The sequence below is a fragment of the Phodopus roborovskii genome, unplaced genomic scaffold (genome assembly GCF_943737965.1).
Source record: "Phodopus roborovskii unplaced genomic scaffold, PHOROB, whole genome shotgun sequence".
Lineage (NCBI taxonomy): Eukaryota > Metazoa > Chordata > Mammalia > Rodentia > Cricetidae > Phodopus > Phodopus roborovskii.
The window spans coordinates 11940060-11967632 of record NW_026126585.1 but is presented as its reverse complement, the minus strand read 5'-3'; the positions used below and the strand labels follow the sequence as shown (position 1 = coordinate 11967632).

The following is a 27573-nucleotide window of genomic DNA, read 5'->3' as shown; positions in this document are numbered from 1 at the left end:
TTTATTTCACAACTGATCAAGTACATAGAATGAGTGTCTGTGGTATACACAGCTACAAATGGAACATCACACACATACACTCACACACACACACACACACACACACTTATTCACAAGGCTCAGATGTCCTTGTGGATGAGAGGGCCGAAGTCTATAAGAGCTAGGGTTGGGAAGTTCCAGAGATAAACACCCATGTATATATGGGCAATACAAATTGGACTCACTGTTTAAAAAAAAAAAAAAAAAAAAAAAAAAGGCATCATGTTGGGAGAGGGTAGGTGAATCTGGGAGAATGTTGAAGGAGTGAGGGGTGGATATGGTTAAAATCTGTTGTATGAAATTCTCCAAGAATTAATTAAAATATGTTTGCAATGTTGGGAATAAATGTTTGAACTTCCTTTCTTTTTCCCTTTCTTTCTTCCCCCTTCCTTCCTTCCCTCCTTACTCCATCCATCTTCCATCCTTCCCTCCTCACTCCATCCGTCCCTTCTCCTCTTCCTCCGTCTCCTCTTCTTTAGACAGTGTTGCTACAGCTCTCTGGCTGGCTTGATATGCATCTGTAGCTCAGGCGGTCCTTGAACTTGAGGCAATCCTCCTAGTGCTCAGACTGCCTAGTGCCGAGACTATAAGCATCAACTACTATTCCCAGCTTAACTGAGCATCTTGATTTTTTATTGTGTTTGTAAGAAATATTAGTAATAGTAATAGCAAACAAAATCTCTGAATGTTTACTCTGTTCAGGACATTTTTCTAGTTTTTTTCAAACGTTTATTGATTCTTTGTTTATTTAATATCATTAATTCTAATTCTATTTTTCTCCCTGTCTCCTCCCATTGCCCTATGCCCTTGCAACACCACCCCAAGCCTCCCAAACATCTTCTAGGTGTTTTTAATTCAATAACTCCTTCGAGTCTAGAGCTATGGTTCTCAACCTGTGGGTTGCAACCCCTTTGGGGGGGTCAAACTACTCTTTTACAGTAAAGGGGGTCCCATAAGAACATCAGAAAATAGACATTTACATTATGATTCGTAACAGTAGCAAAATCGCAGTTATGTAGTAGCAATGAAAACAGTTTTATGGTTGGGGTCACCAAAACACAAGGAACTGTATTAAAGGGTCCCAGAGTCAGGAAGGTTGAAAACCACTGCTCTAGAGACTCTGCAAGAGCAAACAGGAATAGAAAGCTGAAATAACTTGCCTAAGGGTTTTGCAAGATGATTCGATTTCCAGCTGTCACGTGAAGGGCCATTAGGTTAAGAGTGTGCGATTACTATGTCTTTCTACTCCTGTTTATAGGAAAATAGGAATGTAATGGGAAATACAATCAATACCCCTGCATGTAATGTGGTTATCATACAAATAAAATGTCCTCCATGGACAGGTGGGGGCCTATCTCTAAAGTTCTAGTTAGAGAGGATGCAGATGTTCGTGAAGTGTCTGTCTCGGGGGCATTTGGCAGGTCCAGATCTTGTCCTACCAGCTCAGTGCTCAGTGACACTGTGTGTGTATGTGTGTGTGTCCGTGCATGTGCACATGTGCATGTGTGCACACACACACACCCATGTACACACACACACATTCCACAGCATCCCATCTACTAGAGAAGGAACATTGGATTTTGAATGGCCATATCCTGGTATCTTTAAACTTTATAAGGTTGTGGATGAGTGGCAGCTAACACCCATGATTAAGGAGGATCAAGCCAATGGAAGTATCTGCCTTATTGGGGTGCAGCCTGCCTAGATCTGGGGGTGACCAAATGCTTGGAAGGCTGTACCCAACGTCAGTAACTGTCCTTGAGGTATAATAGCTTGATGTTGCTTCCTGTCTACTCTTTGCTTTCTGCCATATGAGCCACTATATCCATGCCTTCCCTGCCGTAATAGACTGCATTCCCTCAGTGTGTGAATCTGTGAGACAAAATAAAGTCCCTTCTTCCTTAAGTTCCTGTGGATGAGTGCACCCGTGTGTGTATTCATGTGTGTACACACATGTCTGCAAGACAGAAGTTGATGTCTGGCGTCTTCCTCTATTGCTCTCTATCTCATTTTTTTTTAAAGGCAAATTCTCTCAGTGAACCTGGAACTCACGAATTTTGCTATCCTAGATGATGAGCAAGCCTCAGGGAGCCTCCTGTCCCTGGTTCTGTAGAGGTGTGACTACCTGTGCACATCACTGTGCTCATGTTTACGTGGGTGCTGGGACCCAGCTCAGGTCTTCTTACTTGCATAGCAACCACATTACCAAGAGACTATCACCCCAGCACTTAAGCTGCTTTTGTCAGTATAGGGGTTCTGGGAACATTACCTTCCCAGATAATAAATCTTACAGATGTTATCTCCCTGAACTTGCTGGCTCTCTCCACTTGTGACACTCGGAGGTGTGACAGTAGAAGGCTCACACAGGCCATTCCTTCTATGTCCTCTGCCTGGTAGGAACTGTGGGCTCACACCCCTGTGGACATGCTAGTTGTGGCCTTTGTTCAAGGCTAGTGGCCTTCCCTGGCCCAGCACCCTCTTGGCTTAAGAGTTTTCATCTTGAGGGTCTGTATTGCTCCTCAGTCCCAGCAGCCATGGGGAGCTTCTTCTTTGAGGGAGGGAGAGATGGCTCAGTGCTAACCACAGGAGCATGAGGTCCTGAGTTTGGAGCCCCAGGATCCACACAAAAAGTCAGACTACACATCTGTAATTCCAATACTTTGGAGCCAGAGACATGCAGATTGTTGGGGACTCATCAGTTAGCACCAGTCTAACTGAATCCACGAGCTCCAGGTTTGGTAAGGGACTCTATCCCCCCAAAAGAACACAGGGAGCTGGGGAGATGCCTCAGTGGATACAGTTGCTTCCAAGCTTGATGACCTGAGTCCCTGGGATCCACATGGTGGAGGAGAGAACTGATGCCTACAGACTATGCTCTGACTGCCACAGGCACATCGTGGCACACATGTCCTTGCCCAAATAAATAAATAAATGTAATCAGAAAAAGGAAGTAAGTGATGGAGAGAATGATTGGGGGAAATACTTGATTCAACTTCTGGTTTCCATATGCACCCACATGCACGTGTGTGTGAACACACACGTGAACATACACATCACACATGTTAGGGTTTCCTTGTATCAGTCGGAGCTTGCTTTATCACTGAGCCTTGTTCCTGTACCTCATCCATCCAACTCCTTCTGTGTGTCAGGTGCTCTGGGTCCTGACGGAACAGTGAAGGAGATAGAAATCTTTGCTTCTAGGGAGCTTGAGAGAAAGAAGTTCCGTGTTATTAGATATGAGGGATATGAGTCTCTCCCCCCCCCCCCCTTGCAGGTACACAAGCTGGTTTAAGTGCACATGGAGACTAGAGGTTGACTTCTGGATAGCTTTCTAATTGCTTCTTTGCCTCATTTCTTGAGACAGCATCTTTCCTTAAACTTAGAACTTGCCATCTCTGTATTTCCAGTGTTGGGGAGATGGGCACACACCGGTACATGCATGCTGGAGCTCTAACGTCAGGCTTTAGAGGTGCAGGCGCCCTACTTGTGCGGCTAGCACTTTACCCATGAGCCATCTCTTCAGTTTCCTATCTTGAGTTTTTGAGAGGGGGTCTCTCACTGTCTTGGAACTCTCCTAATAGGTGTGGCTGGCTGGTTAGTGGGCCCAGGGATGCATTGGCCCCTCCCCTCCAGTTCTGTGGTTACAAGAGCACACCATCACACAGGAACCTTTTCCCCTGGGTGCTAGGGGTGGTCTTCAGGTCTTCGCTCTCAGCAAGGCTTTACTGATGGGGCCATCTCTCCAGCTCCTGACTTCTGTCTCAGTTACTGCTCCAGTGGCTCTTCCCCTTGGGTTCTGAGACGTTTCAGTCCCGCGTCTGGTTTAATTGTGTTTTCTAACAACCACGGGACCTTCTTGTCATTGCTGCTTTCTCAAAGTTATGCCATCTAAATGACAGATGGGAGATTCTGTCATGTGAAGATGAGATCTATTTAGTGCAAACTTGCCTGCCAGCAAGCACTCACTGTGGGCTCCGAAGGCTTTCCCCTTATCAACCCTTCATTATGTGGTGAGCCTGTCACTACAGACTGTCACTCCAGTTTTATAGCTGAGAAACTTATATTGGGACTGAGGAGGAGCTCAGAGGAGAACACTTGCCTAGTGTGCTTAGGCTCTGGATCATAACCCCAAGTGCCACCAAGGGCTAGAGAAATAAGGCCACAGGGAAAAATAAAAGACATCACAAAGATGCTAAATAAATCCCCCAGTTTTACTCAGCTCACGAAATGGGATGGGGCCCGCAATCCTGAATAGCTAGGACCTAAACTGGGTGCTTTAGCTAATGCTCAAAGAGGTGTTTCTGAACCAGCTGTTCTCAACCTGTGGGTGGAGATCCCTGGAGGTGGGGTCAAACGACCTTTTCACTGGGGTCACCTAGGACCATTGGAAAACACAGATATTTACATTATGATTCATAACAGTAGGAAAACTATAGTTATGTGGTAGCAATGAAATAATTTCATGTTTAGGGGCCACCACAACATGAGGAACTGAATTAAAGCGTCGCAGCAATAGGAAGGTTGAGACCCAAGGTCATAGATGAAGACTAAGGTTTTCTTCTTTCTCTTAGGGGCAGAGTTTAGCATTGCTAATAGGCTGCATGCAAATCAGGATCCAAACAGCAGCCAGGGCAGGGGTTTCTGATCAGGTTGGATGGGTCTTTTCACTTGCATTGGTAAAACTTCCCCTCCCCCCCCACCCACCTTTGCCCTCCTTCAGCCCGAATTCACACTCCAGTGGAGTTACAGAAGCAAAACTAAAAATCGAGACAGTATCTCATAATGTTTTAAGTGAGTTTACACTTTTCTGTGGGCTGGTTTCAGCTGCCTCTGGCCGCAGGCTGCAGATGGGCATGTACCTGCTTCCTTCCTGTCTTCCCCTAGTGCAGGCTCATCTCTCCTCCCTTTCTGAGACAACTGTACTTTGCAGCCACCTCCCTGATGTCTCCTGTTCTCGGTCCCTTCTACCCTTGCCTTTCTCTTCACGAAACGTCTCCTTTTTCTTCTCGTCCCTTGAATGGTTCTGATTGCTGCACGCCTCGGAATGTCTACCCAGGCCTGTGCCAGACTCCCCTCAACTTCATGATACCAGTAGGAAGAACAGTGTTCTATTCTAGGCAGCTGCATTTGGGCTGTTTGAGCATTTAAATGGAGGAGTGGCCCAAAGGCAGGAGAGAAACTGGAAACAGGGTAGTTGATTTGGGGTTCTACTGTTTCATGTGAAGTTCTGTTCTTTAGTGTTCACTGGTTAATATGGAATAGTGTACATGTTACGTACATGTGTGTTCACATGCAGATGGGGTGGAAGAACTCAAGGAACAATATGGTCCTCTCAGAAGGAGCTCATCTGGCTCCCAAAGCTGTCACTTCATCAACTTCATAACCCCCATCCCCAGGATGGGCGTGTGGCTCAGTGGGCAGTGTTTGCCATGCAAGCCTGAGGATCTGTTCGGATCCCCATAGCCCATTTGAAGTCAGGGGTGATGACACATACCTGTAATCCCAGGACTCCTACATCGAGATGAGAGGCAGGGACAGGAGAGTCCCCAGAAGCTTGGAGGCCAGCCAGCCTGGAGTTAGTGTCAACAAGAGATCTTGTCTCTAACAAGGTGGAAGGCAAAGGCTGGCACCTGAGGTTGTCCTCTGACCTCCACATGTGCTCCATGTCAACACACACACACACACACACACCCCACATACACACATGCATGCACACACACACCCATACATGCACACATACACATACACAAATGCACACACACAAATACACCACACACACACATGCACATACACAAACACACCACACACACCTGCATGTACACACACACACACGCATGCACACATACACACATGCGCACACACACAACCACCACACACACATGCATGCACACACACACATGCACACATACACACATGCACACACACAAACACATCACATCACACACACACACACAAATATTGAAAAGAAGACCACCCTCCCCTGCACACAGTATGAAAGATGCCTCAACAGGGTTGTTGGGGTTGGGGGGGGGGTAGCAGGGCTGGGGCAGAGATTGCAGGCATGGTGGGTGGAGACAGCAAGTGGCAGACCTAGCTCGGAGGTGACATGAGTGCTGACAATCCTCTCACCACAGTGAGGTGGGGAATTTCAGACAGGCTCTGCAGAGGCGGTGGACATGGGAAGTCTTTGCCAGGAGGCACTTAGGGAAAAGGTGTGAAAACTCTTCTTTGCAGTGCTTGACTTCTCGGTGGTAATTAAGGAAATAGTAATTGGCTTTCCGGAGAAGAGCCGTGTGAGTTGTGTCCATGCACTTGTTCCAAATAGCTACTTTTGCAGACAGCAGCTCAGTTTAAAATTTTTAAATGCAGAGAAAGAAGAAGACAGGGAAGGCCAGGGCCAACTTGAAGTGGCCGAGGAGCTGCTGGATGTGATGGAGTCCAGCTAGTCACAGCCTCCCTGCCTGGCACTGCTCTTACGGCACCCAGCACTGGCGACGGTTGCTGTTTCCATCTTCATTTCAGGATCTTGCAACTGAATAACTGGACAGCACCCCACACCCTCTTTGGCCACCTTCTGGAGAGAATTGTTGGCCAAGGCTGGTCGGAACCAGAAGTGCACCCTCACCTTGCCCCATTTTTGACCTACAGATACGTTAGTCTTGGGTATAATTAAGCATTGGTTAATAATTTCTTCCTTTTCTCGCCTCTCTTTTGCTCCCCTCCCCCATCCCCCAATTTAGACAAGACTTCAGATAAGGGAGGTTAACCTTGGTACCCATCAGTGTATGACCTTGAACTTCCAGTCCTCCATCCAGCCTCCACCTCCCACCACATCTGGTTTAGGAGATGCTGGGATGAGAACTCTGCTTTCTGCATTTTACCCAAGCACTCTACCAACTGAGCTACACCCTTGGTCTTGTCGTCTTACAAATATTCCCTGCACAGTAAATGAATGGATGGATTATTTTTGTCATACATACAGAACTGCATACTTTGGTGGCAAACACCTTACAAGGATTTTGTTTCAGGCTTCTCTTGCTAAGAGACTCTTCCATCAACCAGCTTCGTAGGGCTTGGCAGTTAAGTTTTTGTTCTTCAACAGTTTTGTAACCTTACTCATTAAATCCTGGCATGTGGTATTATGTCTCTAAAACTGATAGCTGTGACTCATGGGGCTGAGATGACCTAATTAATTCTCAACCTGAAATGAATTCAAACTTTCTTCACCTTCGTCATTAAGGTGACAGACAACGCGCATTCAGTGTGCCACAAAAATGCATCTTCTCAATAAAAAAACAAAGCAAAACAAAGCAAAAACAAACCCTCCTTGCTTGCTGTGTAACTGGGCAGGCATAAAATACTTCTGCTTTGTCCGTGTGAGGTCATTGGCCTGGAACTTTCTAAGTAGGCTAGGCTGGCCTAGGGCAGCCCCAGAGACCTCCCTGGATTATGATGCTCACACATCTGCTGTTTTGAAGTAAGTTTCTGCAGAGCAAACTCAGCCCTCACCCCTCAGAGGTAAGCACTTCACTGATGGAGCCATCCCCTCAGCCGAGAACCATTTAAGTACCAGACATGGACAAGTGTTAAGCTTAGATCATCGGTCTTCGGTGAAGTAATTTGTATTTGTTCTTTGTCCTCTTGTTTTTGTGAGTTTAGATCTCTCAGTTTGGCATGAGATGGGCTCTTTCAGGCTGTGTAAAAGCTGGAACCATTCCATTTATGCAAGGACCAAGTTGTTAAGCAAGAAAAACTCATGCTGTAAACGAATCATTTCTGAGATGACTGCTATTCCGTTGGATTTTCAGTTAGCATTTGACCCTCCAGCAAGCTCAGGTCTGTGATCCCAGTACCCAGTAAAGAGAAGCAGAAGGACCAGAAGTTCAAGGCTGTCCTCTGCCTCATAGCCAGTTCAAGGCCTGTCTGGACTACAAGAGACCCTGTCTCACAAACATGCAAAGAAGCACCGGCCCTGGTGGAGGTTGGCGTGTCAGGTTTGCATGTCGGTGGTAGAGGATTCGAGGACCGAACGTACAAGTCAGTTGTCAGTGCACGGTCACCCTCCCTAAGAACATGGTGAGGCTCCGCTTGGCTGAGCTGGACAGAAATTGTTTCCTGCGCATGCGCATGCATGGCTGCACACCCACCCATGCACCAGTCACTTATCCAATTAGGCCATGGCGGTTTACATGGCTCCAGGCTGGGTGTCAGGTCCTCAAGACAGGCAGGCTAGGGAGAGAGTCATCACAGCCGAGTGTCAGCACTACTTGAGTTGGGCCTGGCGTTTCCCATATTCACGGTGCCACGGTGCGTTGGGGAGATGTTGTCTGATGCCTATTGTGGTTCATTATCAGATTAATGTCTCCCACAGTGGCTGTACGCTACATCACACACACACAAACACAAACACACACACACACACACACACACACTGATACTGACAGTGAGCTATAAGGGGCCAAGGAGAACAAATGCTGTACATTCCTGTTCTGGTTCTAGAAGCTGGATAGCAGCAGGGCAGTGAGGCCCCTAGCCGTAAGCAAAATGTTCCTTTCCTCCCGGGAGGGAGATTTGGAGAAAGTAGTTCTTTTTGGTTTGGTTTCGGTTGAAAGAGGATCCCATATCATAGCCCAAGCCTGCATATCAGACTTCTGGTTGTGAAGTTCAGAGCCCACATGGCTTCTCAGACCACACTGCCTGCAGTAGTAGGCTCTCCGGTCTCTAACAGACCTCCAGGTGCTAGGGCTCCTCGGATTGGGTAGGGAGTTCCTGCTCCCCTCCATCCCCTTCCCTGCTCCTACTGAGAAGCCAGGTGCAGGCTTGTGCTGTGAAACTTCCTCCATCTTCAAGGAGCTGCAAGGTACCCCCCCCACTTCTGCTCCGTGGACCCCGATTGCTCTCTTCAGTCCTCCGCCAAGGTTTCTGTCTCTGGTGCTGGGGCCTGAACTTCCCTCAGAGCCGTAACTATGTGTTGTCTATCTGTCTGTCTGTTCACAGCTTTTCTAATAAACTCCACATTCTCACCGACCCATCTTGGTGTCTGTCTTGAACAGCTCTGGCCCCCGTCACTCACTGACCCTTCTACTTCTATTCCCTGAGGGTTGGGATCAGTCAGGTAGATGGCATGGCTCTCCATTTACACTGAGCTTGGGAATGAAACTCAGGGCTGCACTCCAACTCTGCCCTTTCTGTTTAGATTTGAAAAGACTTTCAGGTGCATTAGCTATTGAGAAAGGTGTGACCCCTGCTGGACTCAAAACCCTTAGCTTTGTCAACCCGGAGCCCCAGGAGGGGCCAGGCCATTATCTCTCTCTTGCGGGCTCCTTTTTGTGTGGGAAACCTTTGTCTCCTAAAATGAAAACCTTGGCCTTAGACAGGCATTCTGTTGGTGGGGAAGGAGTCCTGCCAGGCCGTTTGCAAAAGGTTCTGATTCCTACTGCCACTCCTTAGTGACTCTTTTATGTTGGAGCTTATTTTGCAAGCTAAAATAAGGCCTATGTGAGACGAATCCCTCATATTCCAGGCCCAGCTTTTCCCCAAAGGTGGCTACCGTGGGCTCTGCTGGTGTGTCTACTTTCTTGATTTATGGTTTAGTGAGAAATACCACAGTAAAGGTTTTCCTGATGACTATAACTGCTTTGTGGAATTTCCTGGGGAGGTCACAATCTAGGGCTCATTTTTAGCATCGTCCTCCTTAAAATCGCTATCATCTTATAAAATCCTCATATCCTCTCTAGCTTGCTGTTGTGCTCCCTGGGCCTACTCACTAACTGACTAGTAGCATCCCTTTTCTTTTTCTCATTTTTAAATCTGTGTGTGTGTGTGTGTGTGTGTGTGTGTGTGTGTGTGTGTGTAAGCGTGCCTGAATGCGTGCATGTGCGCACACGTGTACCCACACATGCCACGTCATATGGAGGTCAGAGGATAACAATGACTATCTGACCTCTCTCTCCACATTGTTTAAGACAGGAGTCCCTCTAATGTTTGCTGCTATGAAACCCAGGCCAGTTGACTCACAGCTTTCTGGAAATTCTCCTGTCTCTGCCTCCCATCTCTCTGTAGATGCTGGACTTACAGATACACTGCTCAAAATCACATGCTTTCAAGTCCCGCTTTTATGTGAATTCTGGAGATCTGAACCCAGTACTTTAACCAGTTGAGCCATTAACCAAGCCTGCAATATCCCCTTCTTCAGGAGCTAGCTCTTGCTACTATGATCACATAGCACCGTCACTCAACACTTTCGGCCTGCTGTGCCTGTGAGGTCCCGCTTTCTCCAGTGGCTTTTGCATGGTTGCGGGCTTCTTGGACAGACGTCCTTCAGGTCCTTCTGTGTCAGGAAAGTAGCATGGGGAGAGAAGACTGGAAACCCAGACAAAGGGCTACGTCTAAGAGACGAAATACGTGCAAAGAAGGCCCGCTTCTCCAGGTATGGGAGATTGCAGGTGTGATGTAGATGAAGCATACAAGCCGAAGACTCTCGCATCTTTAGAGTTCCTATCCTCTCTAGCTCACTCCCATTTGGGAGAGTGTCCCTGGTCCAGTTCTTTGTTCCAGGACACAAGAACTTGAAAAATCTCAGCAGATGTTCTCTGGATGACTCGGATCTATACCTGTAACTGTCCTCATGTTTTCCCACTGAAGGAAAAAAAAAAAACCCATGTTCTAGTCTCACTTATGTGAGGATGACCCCCAGAGTCCCCATGGCGAGGTGCTGCTCCTGGATTTAGTCCTGCAGCAAGACACATCTTTCCCAAGTGTACCTTATTATTTTGAGGTGGGTGTGGAGTCAGGAGCTCATGTAGCCCAGGCCAAACTCAAGCTCACTATGTAGTCAAGCATCAGTGGCCATTGTGCACCACCACAGCCAGTGTATACAGTGATGGGGACTGAACCCAGGGCTTTGTGCATGCTAGGCAAGCACTCTGTCAACTGGAACACTTTCCAGCTCAGCTATGGATTACATTTTGATTTTCATTTTCTCATCTGTTATCCATCCATCCATCTATCTATCCATCCATCCATCGATCCATACACCCACCCACCTACCCATCCATCCATCCATCCATGAAGTCATCCATCCATGAATTCATCCATCCATTCATCCATCCATCTATCCATCCATTCATCCATCCATCTATTCATCCATCAATCCATTCATCCATCCATCTATTCATCCATCCATCCATCCATCCATTCATCCATCCATCTATTCATCCATCAATCCATTCATCCATCCATCTATTCATCCATCCATCCATCCATCCATTCATCCATCCATCTATTCATCCATCCATCCATCCATCCATCCATTCATCCATCCATCTATTCATCCATCCATCCATGAAGCCATCCATCCATGAATTCATCCATCCATCCATCCATCCATCCATCCATCTATTCATCCATCCATCCATGAAGCCATCCATCCATGAATTCATCCATCCATCTATTCATCCATCCATCCATCTATCCATCCATCCATCTATCCATCCATCCATCCATCCATCCATCCATCCATCCATCCATATACTCAATAGTAAAGCCAGTACAGGTCTCTGAGCACTGCATAGGTCTTCAGGCCCCCAGTACCTGAGATTGGTTTCATCTGCTCAGAGCAAGGTGCCCCACCCTCAGCACTACTGCTATTTTGGAATGGACAATTCCTTATTGTTGGGCAGTACCCTGTACCTTGTAGGACATTTATCAGGAGATCTGGTCTCAATCAGATGCCAATTGTCACCTCACCTTCCCGCTACGACAACCACCAATGTATGGAACTTTGCCTGGAAATAGGCCCCCATGTAGGAATGTTTTCTACTTTCTGATACACGTGATGCATCGCTTTCTAGGATTTTCAGAATTAATGCATGCTTCAGATTGGACTGTGGAAGCAGTCTCTTCCTGTGGGTTTCTCTGGTTGCTGGGTCTCACATACACAATGGGACTCTGTTCTGGAGAGAAGCGACTGATGTTCTCTACCCTCGGGCTTCCACGGCTCCTCTGCGTGTGGTGTAATGGTGAGGGTGTCCAGGGAAGACTGAGTCTGTTTCCTCAGATACTCTAAATAGCTCCTTAATGGTCTCTCATGCAGACTGGGTGGTGTGAAAAGTCTCTTGGCCTTCTCTGGAGCCATCGCTTGGGGCTTGAATGTCTAGGGCATGTCATAACCACTGATTTATCACTGTTGCATTTCTGGCTAATCATGTTTATTTCAGAAGGGATGCCTATAAGCAGCAGCTAAATGTCGTATCAAACTTCCTCTGGCATGGCAGTGGTCTTTATTAGCTTTCTAATCTGTGGAATATTGGCTTTTTGCTGTTCAGTTTTCCTCTCAAAAGCCATGATGCGAAGTTCATTTCAGATCATTGCACAGTTAGGGGTTATAACAAGCAGAGGGTCTTCCGAGCTCTGCTGGCCCGGCTTGGTGGGACAGTGGGGATTCAGGGTTTTGATTTCAGCATGCTAATAACGGAGTCTTAGTCAAGTGGCTTCCGAAAGACCTCACTGTCTTTTGTCTGTGTTTCTGTTACTTAAAGAGCTTGGACTGGGACCGGAGGAGATGGCTGAGTCCATAAAGAACTTGCTGTACAAGCATGAGAGCTTGAGTTTGGTCCCCAGTACGCACATAAAAAAAGTTGGGGATGGTGTTGCCAGCTTGTAATCGAGGGTTGTGGTGGCAGGGACAGAAAGATCCCTGGGGCTCACTGGCCAGGCAGCCTAGCAGACTTGGTGAGCTCCAACGCAAATGACAGTGGCCATCTCAGAAAACCTGGGAGATAGCATCCTGAGGAACAAATCCAAGGTTGACCCTGACCTCCATGCAAACGTGAAGGTACCAGCCCGCTAGGCACCTCCAACCCACATACAAAGAAGTTGGACTGAAACTAGATAGATTGTCTCTAAGAACTCTTCCAGCTTGAAGTGAAGAATGCACAGTTTTAATTAAAGTGATAATGAATTGGGCGTTTTAATATGTAGATAGAGTTGGGGTGTAGCATTCTCTAAAAAGAAGGAATAGAGGAAAAATGTTAAAAATTAGCTGGAGATCTGGCCTGTTTCAGATGCCAATTGTAACCTTCCCTCTCCAGAAACACATGGAAATTGAACAGTGATCAGCTGAACCACCACTGGGTCAAGGAAGAAATAAAGAAAGAAATTAAAGACTTCCTAAAATTTAATGAAAACGACCGCACAGCAAACCCAAACTTATGGGACACAATGAGAGTGGTGCCCAGAGGAAAGTTCACAGCACTAAAGCCTACACAAAGAAGCTGGAGAAATCCCACGCTAGTGAGTTAACAGAGCAACTTCAAACACTAGAACAAAAAGAAGCCAACTCACCCAGAAAGAGGAGGCAGCAAGAAATAGTCAAACTGAGGGCTGAAATCAATAAAATAGAAACACAGAAAACAACGCAAAGAATCAATGAGACAAAGAGTTGGCTCCTGGAGAAATTCGACAAAGTAGACAAACCTTTATCCAAACTAAGCAAAAGACGCAGAGAGAATATCCAAACAAAACCAGAAATGAAAAGGGGGACATAACAGACACGGAGGAAATCCAGAGAATCATGAGGCCATGCTTCAAAAGCCTGTTGTCTCTCCCAAGTTTGCCCCTGCTATAAGGCAACAAAACAGTGCTGGTCATTTGATGGATTTTAATGTTGTCCCCTTCCCTCCCCTCTCCCTCTTCCATCTCTCTCCCCTCCTCCTTCCTCTTCTCCCCTCCGCATCTCTCTGAGACATATGTGCATGTGTGTGTTCACATCTGTGTATGTGTGTTCATAGAAGCCAGTGGTGGATGTCAGGTGTCTTCCTTATTGCTCTTCCTCTTACTTTTTTTGAGACAGAGTCTCTCCCTCAGTCTGGAGCTTGTTGACTTGGCTAGAGTGGTTGGACAGCAAGCTCCCAGGATCCTCCTGCTTCAGCTACCACAGCAACTGAGGTTAAGGACACGCCGCCAGGTTTTACACAGGTGCTGGGGTTCTAGGATAGCAGACTTTACCCACAGAGCCCTCTTGCCAGACCCTTTTCTTTACTGTCCTATTTCCTCTCTTTAGAACGCACACCAGGCATATGCACCGTTGGCCTGGAAACACAGCTCAAGGTTTCTTTCCCTTTATTCTCTATCTTTGCCTGTAAAGCTCATGCTCAAGGTTACTGAACACTGACAATGCTCTCTTGAAAGAGGATAGAGATGGAACACACACACACACACACACACACACACACACACACACACACACACACCCAAAAATGAAAACACCCAAAACACCATTTAACACACAACACACTCTTCCAAAAAAAAAAAAAGCCAGTCACATTTGTTGAGAGTTATTACCTTATTGTGGCATAAATCTTGAGCCCAGTTTCATCTTCTTGAGCTGAAATAATGAATGTTATGTAGTCAACTGCTCCAGATACGATGGCAGTCTTTTAAAAGAGATTACAGCGGCTGGAGAGATGGCTCAGTGGTTAAGAGCACTGGCTGTTTTTCAGAGGATCTGGGCTTGACACCTGTCACCTACACTGTGGTTCACTGCTGTCTGTCACACCAGTCCCAAAGGCATCTTAATTCCCCTTTGGGCACTCCACATCTAATGCTCAAAGACACATGCAGGCAAAAATACCATACACATAAAATGAGGTTTTCGGGGTTTTTGCTTGTTTGTTTGGTTTTGTTTTTATATATGGTTCCTCCATATTGTCTTTACTGTCTTGGAACTGTATGTAGGCCTGGCTGGTCTCGAACTCACAGAGATTGGTATGGCTCTGCCTCTCGAGTGCTGGGATTAAAGACATGTGCCACCACATCCAGCCATAAATTAGAAAAGAAAAGAAAAAGATCAAGTCAGTTCTAAGTGGGAACCTGAGACTTTTATCTACTGCAGAATATTCCCTGATATTGTATCTACCCAGTGACTGTCCAGGACCATGATATTATTAAAAACATCTCTCTTCTTCTTCTCCCCAACCCCTCTCTCTCCCCACCTTCTTTCTCTCTAGCTCTTCCGGCCCCCTCCTCCCTTTTCATAATTAGAGAGAAAAACTTTTTTTTTTTTTTTTTTTGAAAGTGAAGAAACATGTTATTTTGGGACCTTTAATACTGAAAAGGTTCTGGATATTGACAAAAAAAAATGTAAAATGTATCTACCAGGTGTCCTAAAGTGTCACCTGCACAGGCTTTATGGACTAAACCCACTTCTAATGAGCGCTAGCAACCCATAGCAGCCAGATTTGCAGCAACGCTCACTGCAGAAGACTCCCACATGGGGGAGGGGACCTCTCTTTAGGGTTGCATTCCTACCCAGTCTTTAGAGGTAACCAGCAGTCCTCGTTTCTTGTGTAACTTCTGTGACATTTTATGTGCATGGAAGAACTAATTTTTGCACACATACACGCTTTAATAACCACTCATCTAGCAGGTCAATGGTGGCGCATGCCTTTAATCCCAGCACTTGGGAGACAGAGGCAGACTGATCTCGGTAAGTTCCCGGCAAGCCTGGTCTACAAAGCTACACAGAGAAACCCTGTCTCTGAAAACCAAAAACCAAAGCAAAACAAAGCCACTCACCTAGTTGCCTCATATTTTAGCTTTACAAATCTAGAATTTAAAGACGCAGTATGAATACATGCTCATTTGTTGAAATACTCCCTTATCCATGAACGCTCCAGCTGTTAATGTTTTGCATTAATGATACGTGTGTCATTTCCGAGATTCGATTGTCTCCTCCTACTATATGTTCCAAGGATTGAATTCATGGCTTGCCAGACCTCTGTTCATTTATTTATATTTTTTTTAGGATATGAGCTCACCATAGGGTCCAAGCCAGCCTAGAACTTTCTATATAGCCCAGGCTGGCCTCAGACTCGGAGTCTTCCTGCTATGGGCTCCTGAGTGCTGGGATTACTGACAAGTACCACCACACCTGATTTGATGGGGGTGGGGGGATTTCCTCACCACCGAGCCACGCCCTCAGTCCATTCAGCGTTTGTCTGAGGCATGCTGTCAGTTTTTGCTTCCTCTGCTGGTGTCATCTAGCTTTTAATGTGTTTGGTAGGTAACTTTTGTGAATTGGGCTTTGTGGGCTCCTCTGCTCATTGTATTCTTTCTCTAGCGTTCCACGTTTCTTATTACTTTGGTGTGTTTTCTGTGGGAGAGTGGAAGGGAGGAGAAAGGACTAGCTCTGTTCCCTCACGTGTGACTTGCATTCCCTGAGCGGCAGTGGTGACGATCCTCTGAGGACGGGTGGGTTCAGCTCAAACGAGTAAATACTTTTTCAGCACCATTTCTCAAGCCAGGTCTTTAAAGCCCATCCAGTACATCTCTCTTCTTCACAATGCAGTCCTCCTGTATAATGTACCTGTCGGGGCCATCAAGGCGGCTCAGTGGGTAAGGGTGTCTGCCACCAAGAGGGATGACCCGAGTTCGAGTCTCAAGGCCCTTGTCGTGGAAGGAAAGACTCTTGTAGGTTGTGCACGTAAATAACTAAAAGGGAATAGATCTTCAAGATGTAGGATAGCAGCTTTATATCAGAGAGGTTAATGCACAGTGTGGCACCAACAGGCCAATGTTGGCAGGCAACATTTGTGCCATCTAGCCCTAGTGCTGATAGCTTTAGCTTTAGTTTGTGGAAGGGGTTCGGGCAAGGAAAACAGTCACTCCTTGGGTGACAGATACTAGTGTACCCATTGCTCATTAATGCGGTTTCTTCCTCCTTGGCCCTTTCATATCCCATGTGAAATTAACATCTCCCCTGTGTGAGGCAAATTCTGTCCCAGGATTTGGAACGCTTTAACAAGAAGAATTAGATAGTAAACGTTCCCAACAACAGCCCAGCTCTGATACTGTGCCGTGGAAGTCTCCAGCCATAGTGTTTGTGAGTGACTCCGTGTATTGGTTACTCTCTTCATTGCTGTAGTCAAACTTCTGACAAAAGCTACTTAGGAAGGATGAGTTTACTGGGGCTTGCAGTTTGAGGGACTTGTCATATGGGGAAGTCATGGTAGCAGGAGCAGAAGGCGGCTAGTCACGTGGAATCTATAACTGGGAAACAGATGAATGGCCCTCAGCTTCCTTTCTCCCTTTCACTCAGTCCAGAAGCCCAGCCCATGGGATGATGCTGCCCACAGTTAGGGTGGGCCTTCCCATCTCAATGAACCGTATTTACAGGTACGCCTAGAGGATGGTCCTACATCTCATCAAACTGACACTATTAACCCGTTGCAAAGGGATACCTATGGGGGAGGATGGTAGTTCATATCCATGCACCAGTGGACTGAATAGTGTGTAAAAAGCCTCTGGATAAAGCAATGAAGGGAAGTGGGAGAGGAGATGGAGTTGGGCAATATGAGATAGGAGAGCTAGGACAGGCCTCTCAGGGGAACTTGAAGCTAAGACCCAAATGAGCTTACGCAGTTAGCTGGATCTCTGGAATAGGTGTTGTGGGGCAGAAGTGCAGGGCTTGGGTAAAGCAGCAGGGAGGTCTGTGTGGCTGGAGAGGGGTGAGCAGGTCCAGCCTGTAAGGGAGGAAGTCGGAGCATGAGGCTCTGTTCCCTTATGAGGATTTGGGTCTAGGGATGGACTGAACCGTGGAGAGCAATCTGGCTGTGTCCTGCAAATGGCTTGCACAAAGGAGAGGGCACCAGCTGCTAAGGAGGCATCTCGATAGCCGTCTCTTCTGAGAAACCTGAATGGGACTGGGCCTTTCATTGCAGAGTGATGTAAGATGCTGTAAGATGTTATCGATGATGCAGAAGTTCAAGGGTAGCATTCAGTAACCTCTTCAAGCCAATTCTCTTGTGTGTGTAGCATGTTTATGTATGTGTAGCATGTGTGTGTGTGCACACGCGTGTGTGCTCACATGTGTTTGTGAGTAGGGATATACATTATGCACATGTGTGTAGAGATCAGAAGTCAACCTCAGTTGTCATTTTTCAGGTACCATTCCCATTGTTTCTTGAGACAGGGTCTCTCACTGGCCTGGAGCTGCCAAATAGGCCAGGCTGGCTGACTCCAAGTGTTTGCTGGTCTTCCTTTCCCCAGTGCTGGGATTGCAAGAATATACCGCCCATCACAGCCAGCCTCTTTACATGGGTGGACTCTGGGCATTGAACGTAGGTTGTCCTGCTGTTGTTGACAGTATTTTATTAACTGAGCCACGTCCCCAGCTGTACACAACGTGGACTCATTTTTTTTTCTTTTTCCTTTGAGAATTCCATACAACACATTTTGATCGCATTACGAATGTGCTAAGCAGTTTTCCCCTCTCCACTGACGCAAGGATCCAATCACTAATTTTGCAGTGGCTGATAATCGTGTTTGAGAGGGGCAGAGTGTGGACGCTATTACAGATTCTGTTGGAGTGAGTTAGAACACAGAAGACTACTGTTCTTGTTAACCCCCTGGTCGCAGGGAACAAGAGCAGAGAGCGCCTGCCCCTGATGGTTGGTGATGGAGAAGTGGCTCTCCAGGGTGGGCTGCTCCCCAGCTGTGGGGGAGGTGTTTGCTAGGCGTCTGCATGATAGAGACAGTCTAATTAAACCGGGATTGATTTATTAACAGAGTTCTACTGCTCACATAATTTAACAACTCGGAGGTGTTGCGGGGCCTGGGGTATTGCTAAAGAGTGCTAAGGCTCAAGATAATTATTGCCTGACTTTGGAGAGGATGACAGATGGGTCCTCATTGTCTCTGGAAATCTCACTGGCAATTGAAACAGGAGTCTTTGTTGGGTGTTGTGTAGGGGGCCATGCTGTTGGCTCTCGGCTGCCTTGCTGGCAAGCTCCCTTCTGCATTTCCAAGGCCCCTTGTCCCTGCTTTGCTGACCCCTCTCTCCAAGCCCCTGCTTACTCAGCTGCAGGTATGCCTTTGGCTTGGCCTTAACAATGGGTCTCCTGGGTCCTGTTCGTTTTCCAGCTGCCTTTTTGTTTGAATTTATTTCCAGCCAACATGCTTTTTGGTCTGGTTTGACTTAGTTAAAAAAAAAAAAAAAAAAAAAGGAAAAGAGAAAGAGAAGGAGAAGGAGGAAGAGGAGGAGGAGGAGAAGAAGAAGAAGAAATCTGGTCTTTTAACCAGGCCTGTACAAATATTTATTAAGACTTATATTGTGTGCCTGCTTCTGGGGTATAGCTCAAGTGAATCCCTCAATGTAAATGACAGTCTGCCTTAGGACACACAAACTGTGGGAGGCTGGAGGTCTGTCTGGCAAGGAGTGATGTTCTGCTGGTGTTCTGTTGCCTGGCTCATGTGGCCCACAATCATACTCCGGGGGACTCTGAGCCATAGCAACCTGCTCATGTAGACCATGGGACCCAGAAACCTACATGTAATAGTGGTATACATAGCCTTGTATTTTCCTATCAGACCGAAGCACTCTCGAGCAGTACCTTCTATTTCTGGGTATGTGTTTGAACTCTCCTGCTAATTCATTTTAGACCTTTGCTTATCTTTATGTACTATAATCCAGTTTTCCCCCAAATAAAATATATAATCTAATTTGAACGATTACTTATGATGGCCGTAGAAAACACCAAAAATGGTGGGATGGGGTGGGGAATCCTTAAATATTCCCTTCTTTCCAAGATTAACCACTAGTAGCATTTGAGGGACCAACAGAAGACAAAAAATAAAAAAAGCAATTCCACCCAAGTCCGCCGTGGTGAACCATGACTTGGTTGGGTTACCTCAGAGAGCATGTGTGATGTACAGGTAGTTACATCGCTGACGAGTCTACCCCAGCATGGGCGAATAGTTCAGAACAGTGGCATCTTAGAGTTCTGATTCCCTTCATCTCCATGGCCCTACCGCCGTGAGGGCAGGCCCTCATAGGGAACGCCCGCTTCACAGCTGCTCGCACAGCCCTCTCACGGGCCTTCAGTGTGCAGGGTGACTGAGGCTGACACGATCCATGCGTGTCCTTCACAACTGAGTCTAGCGCCTTACAGGCAGCATCTCTTGGCCCTGTGGTGACTTCGGGCTGTGCTTACGCATGCATGCATGGAACACCCGGGATTCCATCTCTGCCTCCATTGGTCACCCTGGTACAGACCTGTTCTCCAAACACAACCCACCCTTTCACGAGGAAGGCAGGAAATGCCTCAGTGAAAACCCTTCATTTTGGTGGCTGGGGAGATGGTTCCAGGTGGTCAAGTGCAGACTCCACCAGCAATAGGAGCTAAACTTGATGCCCAGAACTGGAAGAACTCAAAGTTGGGTTATTGAACTCTCAGTGCTGGGGTGAGGCGGAGGCAGGAAGATCCCGGGGTCTCGCTGACCAGCCAACCTGGACTCTCTGGCAAGTTTTAGACCAACGAGAGACCTTGTCTTGTAAAACAAGGTAGGCCTGGTGGCAGTGGTGGCGCATGCCTTTGATCCCAGCACTCAGCAGGTAGAAAGAGGCGGGAGTGGGAGGCCATGCTGGTCTACAGAGTGAGTTCTAGGACAGTCGGGTTATACAGAGAACCCTCCCTGTCTTGAAAAGCCAAAACCAAACAAAGAAAAAAAAATGAGGTGGACAGCTCTTGAAGAATAATACTGGGGTTTGCCTCCAGCCTCCACACACGCACTCACGTACCTACACACATAAATATGTATACACACATACAAGAAAAGAGGAGAAAGAAAGAAGGAAGGAAGGAAGGAAAGAAAGCCCTTTGAGTGTGATTTTCTTTACATGGAAACAGGATCATGTAAACCTATCTACCCACTTCTGTTGAAATGATTCTTGACCTGGATTCAGGATGTGCTATGATTCAGTTATGGCCCAAAGAAAATGAACTTATTACTTGACACTCTTGAAAATTCCTCGGAGGCTACTGAGCTCTTCCATGTGGGCCTTGGGCTGATGACTGTTTACAGTTGTTTAGCAGCAAGATCTGAGAGCTGGCTGCAGTGGGAAGCTGCTTGTGCAGAGCCTCTGTGAGGACCCTTCAGAGGACTCTTGACTCTCCATGCAATTTTGGCTTTTTTGCTCTTTGCATATTATCAAGGAATTAGGCGAAGGTGCTTCTTAAGTAAATAGCACATCTCTCTGAAGGACCCTGAGTTCACTAGGACCTCACTGGATCACAGTGCCCTGGGCATGAGTGATATTAATGTTCCATGTTTGCTATCCATTATCTGTCCACCTGGCAGACTTAACTCACTTTCCAAGGAAGTTCTGAGAATGAAACATGGCATTGGACTCCATGGAGTCAGAGAAGCCTTCCTTTAGTGGCTGTCCCCTGTGTGTGTGTGTGTGTGTGTGTGTGTGTGTGTGTGTGTGTGTGTGTACACTTGTGTGTATGCTTATATTTGAATATACCTGCATATATGTGTATACATATGTACACAAACACATGCACATGTATAGGCCAGAAAATATCTTTTTATGGTGTGCCACCTTTTTTTTTTTAATTATTCTTATAGTATTTCTCTCTATCTGTAGGTGGTATATAGGTCTCTCCATGTGTAGGCGTGTAGGTGGCCCACAGAGGCCAGAAGAAGGTGTCAGATTCCTGGAGCTGGAAATAACAGGAGATTGTGAACCACAGGACAGGACATGGGCGCTAGGAAATAAATTCTAGTCCTCTGGGGGGGGGGGACAGCAAGTGGTTTTAATAATCACCAATATTGTGGTTTTTTTGGAGATGGTCTCTTACTGGTTTAGAGGTTACCAAGTAGTGTAGTGGGCTTAACAGCAAGACCCAGGGGTCTACCCATCTCTATTTCCCCAGGGCTGAGGTTAAGCAACCTTCAGCTGTTTGTGGTTTTTTTTTTTTTTTAATCTGGGAACTGGATTCAGGTTCCAGTCAGCAGTTTCCCACGATAGTGTCCAGCCTAAAATGGAGTTAGTCTTGTCTGCTGGTGCCTTGCCTCTCACACTTCCATGCCTGGCTTTTTTACTTGGGCTCAGAGGGTCAAAGTCATGTTCTCATGCTTGCAAGGCAAGCCTTAAATCTACTAAGCCCTCTTCCCAGCTGTCAGCATTTGTTTAATTACAATTCTCAGGTGAGGTTCTTTTTATTTCTCACTGTAATAACTTGGGCATCTCCCATTTTGAAATCTGTGGTTCTCCATAAAAAGACTCAAGTGTAGACTTTGTTTCTCAAGACAGGGTTTCTCTGTTTGTAGCCCTGTCTGTCCTGAAACTTGTTCTGTAGACCTGGCTGGCCTCCAACTCAATGAGTTCCTCCTGCCTCCAGTGCTGGCATTAAAGGTATGCGCCACCACTGCCTGGCTAGGTGAAGACATTTTGAAGTCAGTTTAACATCTGCCAAGCAGGTGGCCTTCTGGGGCACATGAGGGGAAGGGGCTGTCTGTGACCATTGTGCCAAGGCCAGCGAGAGCAGATGGATTCAGAGTAGAAATCCAGTCAGACCTGATAGTGAAGGCCTGTAGTTTTAGCAACTGAGGAAACAGGAGGATTCAGGTTTCAGCTTCACTGAAAATTTAGTTCCCAGTTCCCAGCTTTCAGTCTCCCATTTTCCAAAGACACAGAAGCCATGTGACTGACTGATGCTTAATTGTTTGTTTTCCCTGAAGTTGGCCCTTCGATGCTCCAGAATACAGTGGGAGGGGAGGTGTTGCAAGTAGAATTTGAATTCTTAAACTTTTAGACATCGAGTTTAATTTTTTTCCCCCTTTTGGAACTTTCCCCCGATGTTTAAAAGGTGTATCAGATGTGTTGATGAACCTACAAGTAAAACACATAACCCGCGAGACTGTCAAATCTGAATGGTGTTTTCTTTCTTTCTAGCTGTCTCCGTCATGAGGTACAGCGCCTCTGCCTTTGGGTTTGCAGTAAGTAGCCTGAAATGTACTCACCGTCATAAAGTTCTGCACGCTTTCCCTGAGCTTGCCGCTGGCTCACACCCAGTCTCGAAATAGGTGGCTGCTTGTGCCTAGCAGATACAAGATGAGCACAACTTTAGGGAAAACAGCTTCTGTGACAATGGAATAGAATTAAATGGCATCAAGACTGGATGGTTCCCACATATACATCAGGGCGCACATGTTCCGTGAAGGGGTTGTTTGAGATGCTCTTTGGGGAAGGCTTGCCTCTATGTCCTTCCTGTTTGCATGTGGACTTGGCACACTGGGGTGGTGCATATTGCAAAGACATTGGGAGTTGAGATGGATTGGGGTTACCTACACCAGAGGTCAGTCTGTCTGTAGCCCTGCTAAGGGGAGCTAAGTTTTCAGCCTGCCTCCTGGTGGAAATAGGTCAACATAGGCAGGTATGTTGAAAAATTGAGTGACATTTCTTCATAGCCCTTCAGGAGAGGGCCAGCGCTAGTATATTCTCAAAAATTGAGATGTGTGATGACTCAATCGAATTCCTTCCCTCTTTGTTATACAGACACAAAGCATTGTGTACTGGGTCCCAGACCCACATCTGCCCTTTGTTGTAAGAACTTGAGGCTTGGGGGGTGTTGCTTTGAGGGTGTTGCAAATTCTATTAAGAGTCTTATGAAGGATTCAGTCTGTCCAGAAAATTACACATGCATGTACCCAGAACACAGACACATCTGGGAATAAATATACAGTATATAGCACACAGTGAGATACATATACAATCTATAAACACAACCAGACATGTACAACACATACAAAGAGAGAATTAGAAGCTCACATAGCATAGACATGCATCCAGAAGTAAGTACATAGCATGCACACACCTTGCCTGTTGTAGGAAAAAGCAGTTTTATGCATTTCAGAAAATTGTACCTCTCATTCCTATATCCTGTCCCTTATCTCCAGATTGCCAGGATCCCAGGGCTCTGAGAACAGAGCCAACCATACAAGGACCACAGTCCTGTTACCAGGGCAGTGTGTAATGCCCAGGACTCCTCCATTGAGTTCAAAATGGCTGCAAGAAGCATGCAGAAGTGTATGTGCTTCAGGATGCTCATTCAAACTCTCTGGGTCACTGTGCAGTTGCCCTGTGTGCTCATGGTTGTGCTGACTCTGGAGAGCCACTAATGTACTGTCTCCTTCTCTAGTTTGACGCCATCCTGGATGTGCTGTCCTCGGCCATTGTCCTCTGGCGTTACAGCAACGCGGCTGCCGTTCACTCTGCTCACAGGGAATATATGTAAGTGGATTCCTCTTCCACATTGGAGGAGCCTTACATGAAAGTCTTGCCTTCGGTCTTTGTTTTGATGTTGAGAAGAGTGTGCAGGTTGCCTTTGATAGTAGCTAGTACACTGTCAGGCATGAGATAGGCTTGGGATAGTCACATGTGCCTTTATAATTTGTTTAATTCCCTGATCTGGAATCTGGAGTGAATATTTTCTTGTCTGTCATTCACCTACTTGTCCGCCTGTCTATTCTTGCAACCACCCATCCATCGGTCCAATCTTCTCATCCACACACATGTATTTGTGTAGGTATGTGATTGTGCATACATGTGTTTGTATATGTGTATGTGCCTGTATATCAGCACATGCAGGGTTTGCCCTGGCCTCTGTGGACTTTGGATGATTGACCATCAGTGAGCAAATGCTCCTCTGGTGCCACAGAGAAGGTGCTGGTGAGGCAACATCAAACCACACACAGCCATGGAAAGGCGTGGGTATCTCTTCAGGGTCAGGGAACTCAGGCGGTGATATATTGGGGGTTGAATGTGTTGAGATGCAAAAACTCCTGAAAGATGACAGTATACAGATTCATTCATGACACCAGGAGAGCTAATCAGGGAGTTGGAGGGATGGCTTAGTTGTTAAAAGCACATGCTATTCTTGCATCAGACCTGGACCCACATTAGGCAGCTCACAAACCGACTGTCAGTCGAGCTTGAGAGGGTCCAATACATTCTTGTGGCCTCATAGAGACACGCGTTCATGTACATATGCCCCAACACAGACACAGACACACATAATTTAAAAATAATAACACGCATCAGGCAGTGGCGGTACAAGCCTTTAATTGCAGCGCTTGGGAGGCAGAGGCAGGCAGATCTCTGTGAGTTCGAGCCCAGCCTGTTCTACAGAGTGCGTTCCAGGACAACCAGTGTTGTTACACAGAGAAACCCTGCCTCAAAAACAAAAAACAAAAAACAAAAAACAAAAAAAAAAAAAAAAAAAAAAAAAACAAAAACAAAAAAACCCAAAACAAATAAATAGAATAATAAGATACATTCCTTAAAAGAGATTGAAAAAAGAAAATAAAACAATACCAAAAACAAAACAAACAAACAAAAACCCAAACTTCTGCACATGTGCAATATTTACTTTATAGAAATGTGAAGTCTTGGATTTGGGATATCCAAGATGATAACATTTGGATAAAGTCAATTTTGAAAATAAGTTAACCTTTTGATAAAAAAAAAAAAAAAAATTAAGAAAATCGGACAGTAGAAATTTTAATTTTATAAAATTTCAAATGATGATTCTGTAACGTGGGAGGCGCTGATGCTCCCACCCAGTTCATTCCGAGGGGGTTTGAGGACTTCAATAACACTCCCACGAAGTCTAGAGAGCTGCCCTGTCCTGTGTCAACAGCTATGCACCACTTAGAGTAACATGCAACCCTTGGTTCTTCAGACGCGCCACCCAGTTTGCCCTCACTGCCTGATTTTAAGTTGATTTGGAGATGAAGTGTAAGGGTAAAATATGCCCCAGGCTCTGGAGAGTGCTAAGAATGTCTGCAGTTTATTAATCTAAAAAACATTGTGGGCTAGAGTGATGGCTGTCAGCAATGTGTTCGCCATGTGAGCATGGAGATCTGAGTTTCTCCAGGTCAAGCTTGACAAGAAGTGTCTTTGAGTTTACTGTTTTCAATTTTATTTTATTTTATTTTATTTGTGTGTGTGTGTGTGCAAAGGGCAGAGGTCAACCTTGAGTGTTATTCTTCAGGTGCCATCTGCCTTGTTTTTTTGAGACAGGGTCTCCCTTTTTTAAATTTTAAAAACTTTCCTTTATTTTTGAGATTATGATATATTTATGTTAGTTCCTCCCCCACCTTTCCTCCCTCTGTGCCCTCTCATAGCTCACCTGTTATGTTAAGTTGGCTGGCCAGCGAGCCTCAGGGACTTACCTAGCTCTGTCTCCCTGGTGTGGGGTTACAGACATGGGCTAAGGCTAGCACGTTTGGCTTGTTTAAGGAGAGTTATGGGGGTAGAAATCAGGTCCTTCTACGGGTGCAGCTAACACTTTCCCAACTGTGCCGTCATCTTACCAGCTCTGGTTTCACTGTTTTTAAAGATCCCCAAATAGATACATTAAAAACTGTGTCTGTTACCCACAATGCAATGGTTGAAGGTCTACTCTGAGGATCTTTGGGTGGTTGTTTGCTGGAGATTTCCAATCTAAGGATTAAGTGATACTTATAATCCCCCATATCGCCAGCCTTAGTTAACATTTTAATCTCTGGTTAAAAATTCATGAGATCACAGCCGGCTGGGAATATATTTGCATATTAATGAGCACAAACAAGCATTGAGGAATACAGTTAGAAAAACTGTTGGCTTCCAGTTAGTTTCTAGAGAGTAATACAGAGGGAGCCAAGAAAGGCCCAGCTGGCTTTTTTAAGTGGCCAGTTCTCTTACTTTTCTGATTTGAAATCATAGCCTCAGAGTGAATCTTGGGTTTGAAGTTGCCCGGTGTAGAAACTGGATCCCTGCCTCTCCTTAGTGTGTGACCTCCACAGTTTCCTTTTGCTGGATTAAAAGGGGGGAAAAAGCATTTTATAAAACTCCTGTAGCTCAAAACTTGATCTTTTGTACATATGTTCATGCATGTACAAGTGTACATGCATGTGCTTACCTGTGTGTGAAAGCCAGCTGATAGCTTTGGATATTGTTCCCTAGGAATCATCTATGTCATTATTTGCAGACAGGGAGCATCACTGGCCTGGAGCTCACCACGTAGACTCAACTGGCTGAGTCCTGAGCCCCAGAGATCTGCCTGTCTCTGCCTCCTGGGCTCTGGGATTGCAAGTATGTACCACCACACCTCATCTTTTATTTTTCTTAAAGAATTCTGCAAATTGACCACTTTTAAGTGTGCATAGTTCAGTGGCCTTAAGCATATTTGTGCCATTGTGAACCAGCTTTGTTATCCTGCAAAACTGCACTGATCTTAGCCAAAAGAGGAAGAACTAAGTCCCCTCACAACAGAGAAAGTCTGTACCCACGGAATATTCCCATTCTTCTCCCCCAGGCCCAGGTAACACCACACCACCTTCTGTTTCCACGACTCTGATCACGTTATATGGTGTGGTGTGAGCTTCCCTGGGGAGAAGAACAAATGTCTATTCGCCCCAGATAAGGAGTGAACCAGTGAGAACATTTGGAGTTTCTTACAGGAGCATGGCCACCTTATTTATTAATTATAAAACTGTTGGCCAATAGCTAGGGCTTCTGATTAGCTAGCTCTTTCTTAATTATTAATCCACTTCTATAAATCTATGTATTCCCATGTGGTCTGGAGAATGCCCAGACCTGTTACTCCTTTGGCGGCTACATGACATCTCTTTGAGGTGCCTCTCTCTGCTTCTCTCCCAGAATTCTCCTCATCTTCTAACTCCACCTATTTTCCTGTCTCTACT

General features: G+C 46.0%; 1 protein-coding gene across 2 annotated transcripts in view; it reads left to right on the top strand.

The window, feature by feature from the left end:
- Tmem163 (transmembrane protein 163) overlaps window positions 1–27573 on the top strand; it is a 154069-nt gene that overhangs the window by 72648 nt on the left and 53848 nt on the right. For both annotated transcript variants that reach the window (XM_051204071.1, XM_051204070.1), the window contains 2 exons: window positions 22781–22824; window positions 24027–24118. In XM_051204071.1, the coding sequence (XP_051060028.1) occupies window positions 22781–22824; window positions 24027–24118 (136 nt within the window). The remainder of the gene's footprint in view (window positions 1–22780; window positions 22825–24026; window positions 24119–27573) is intronic.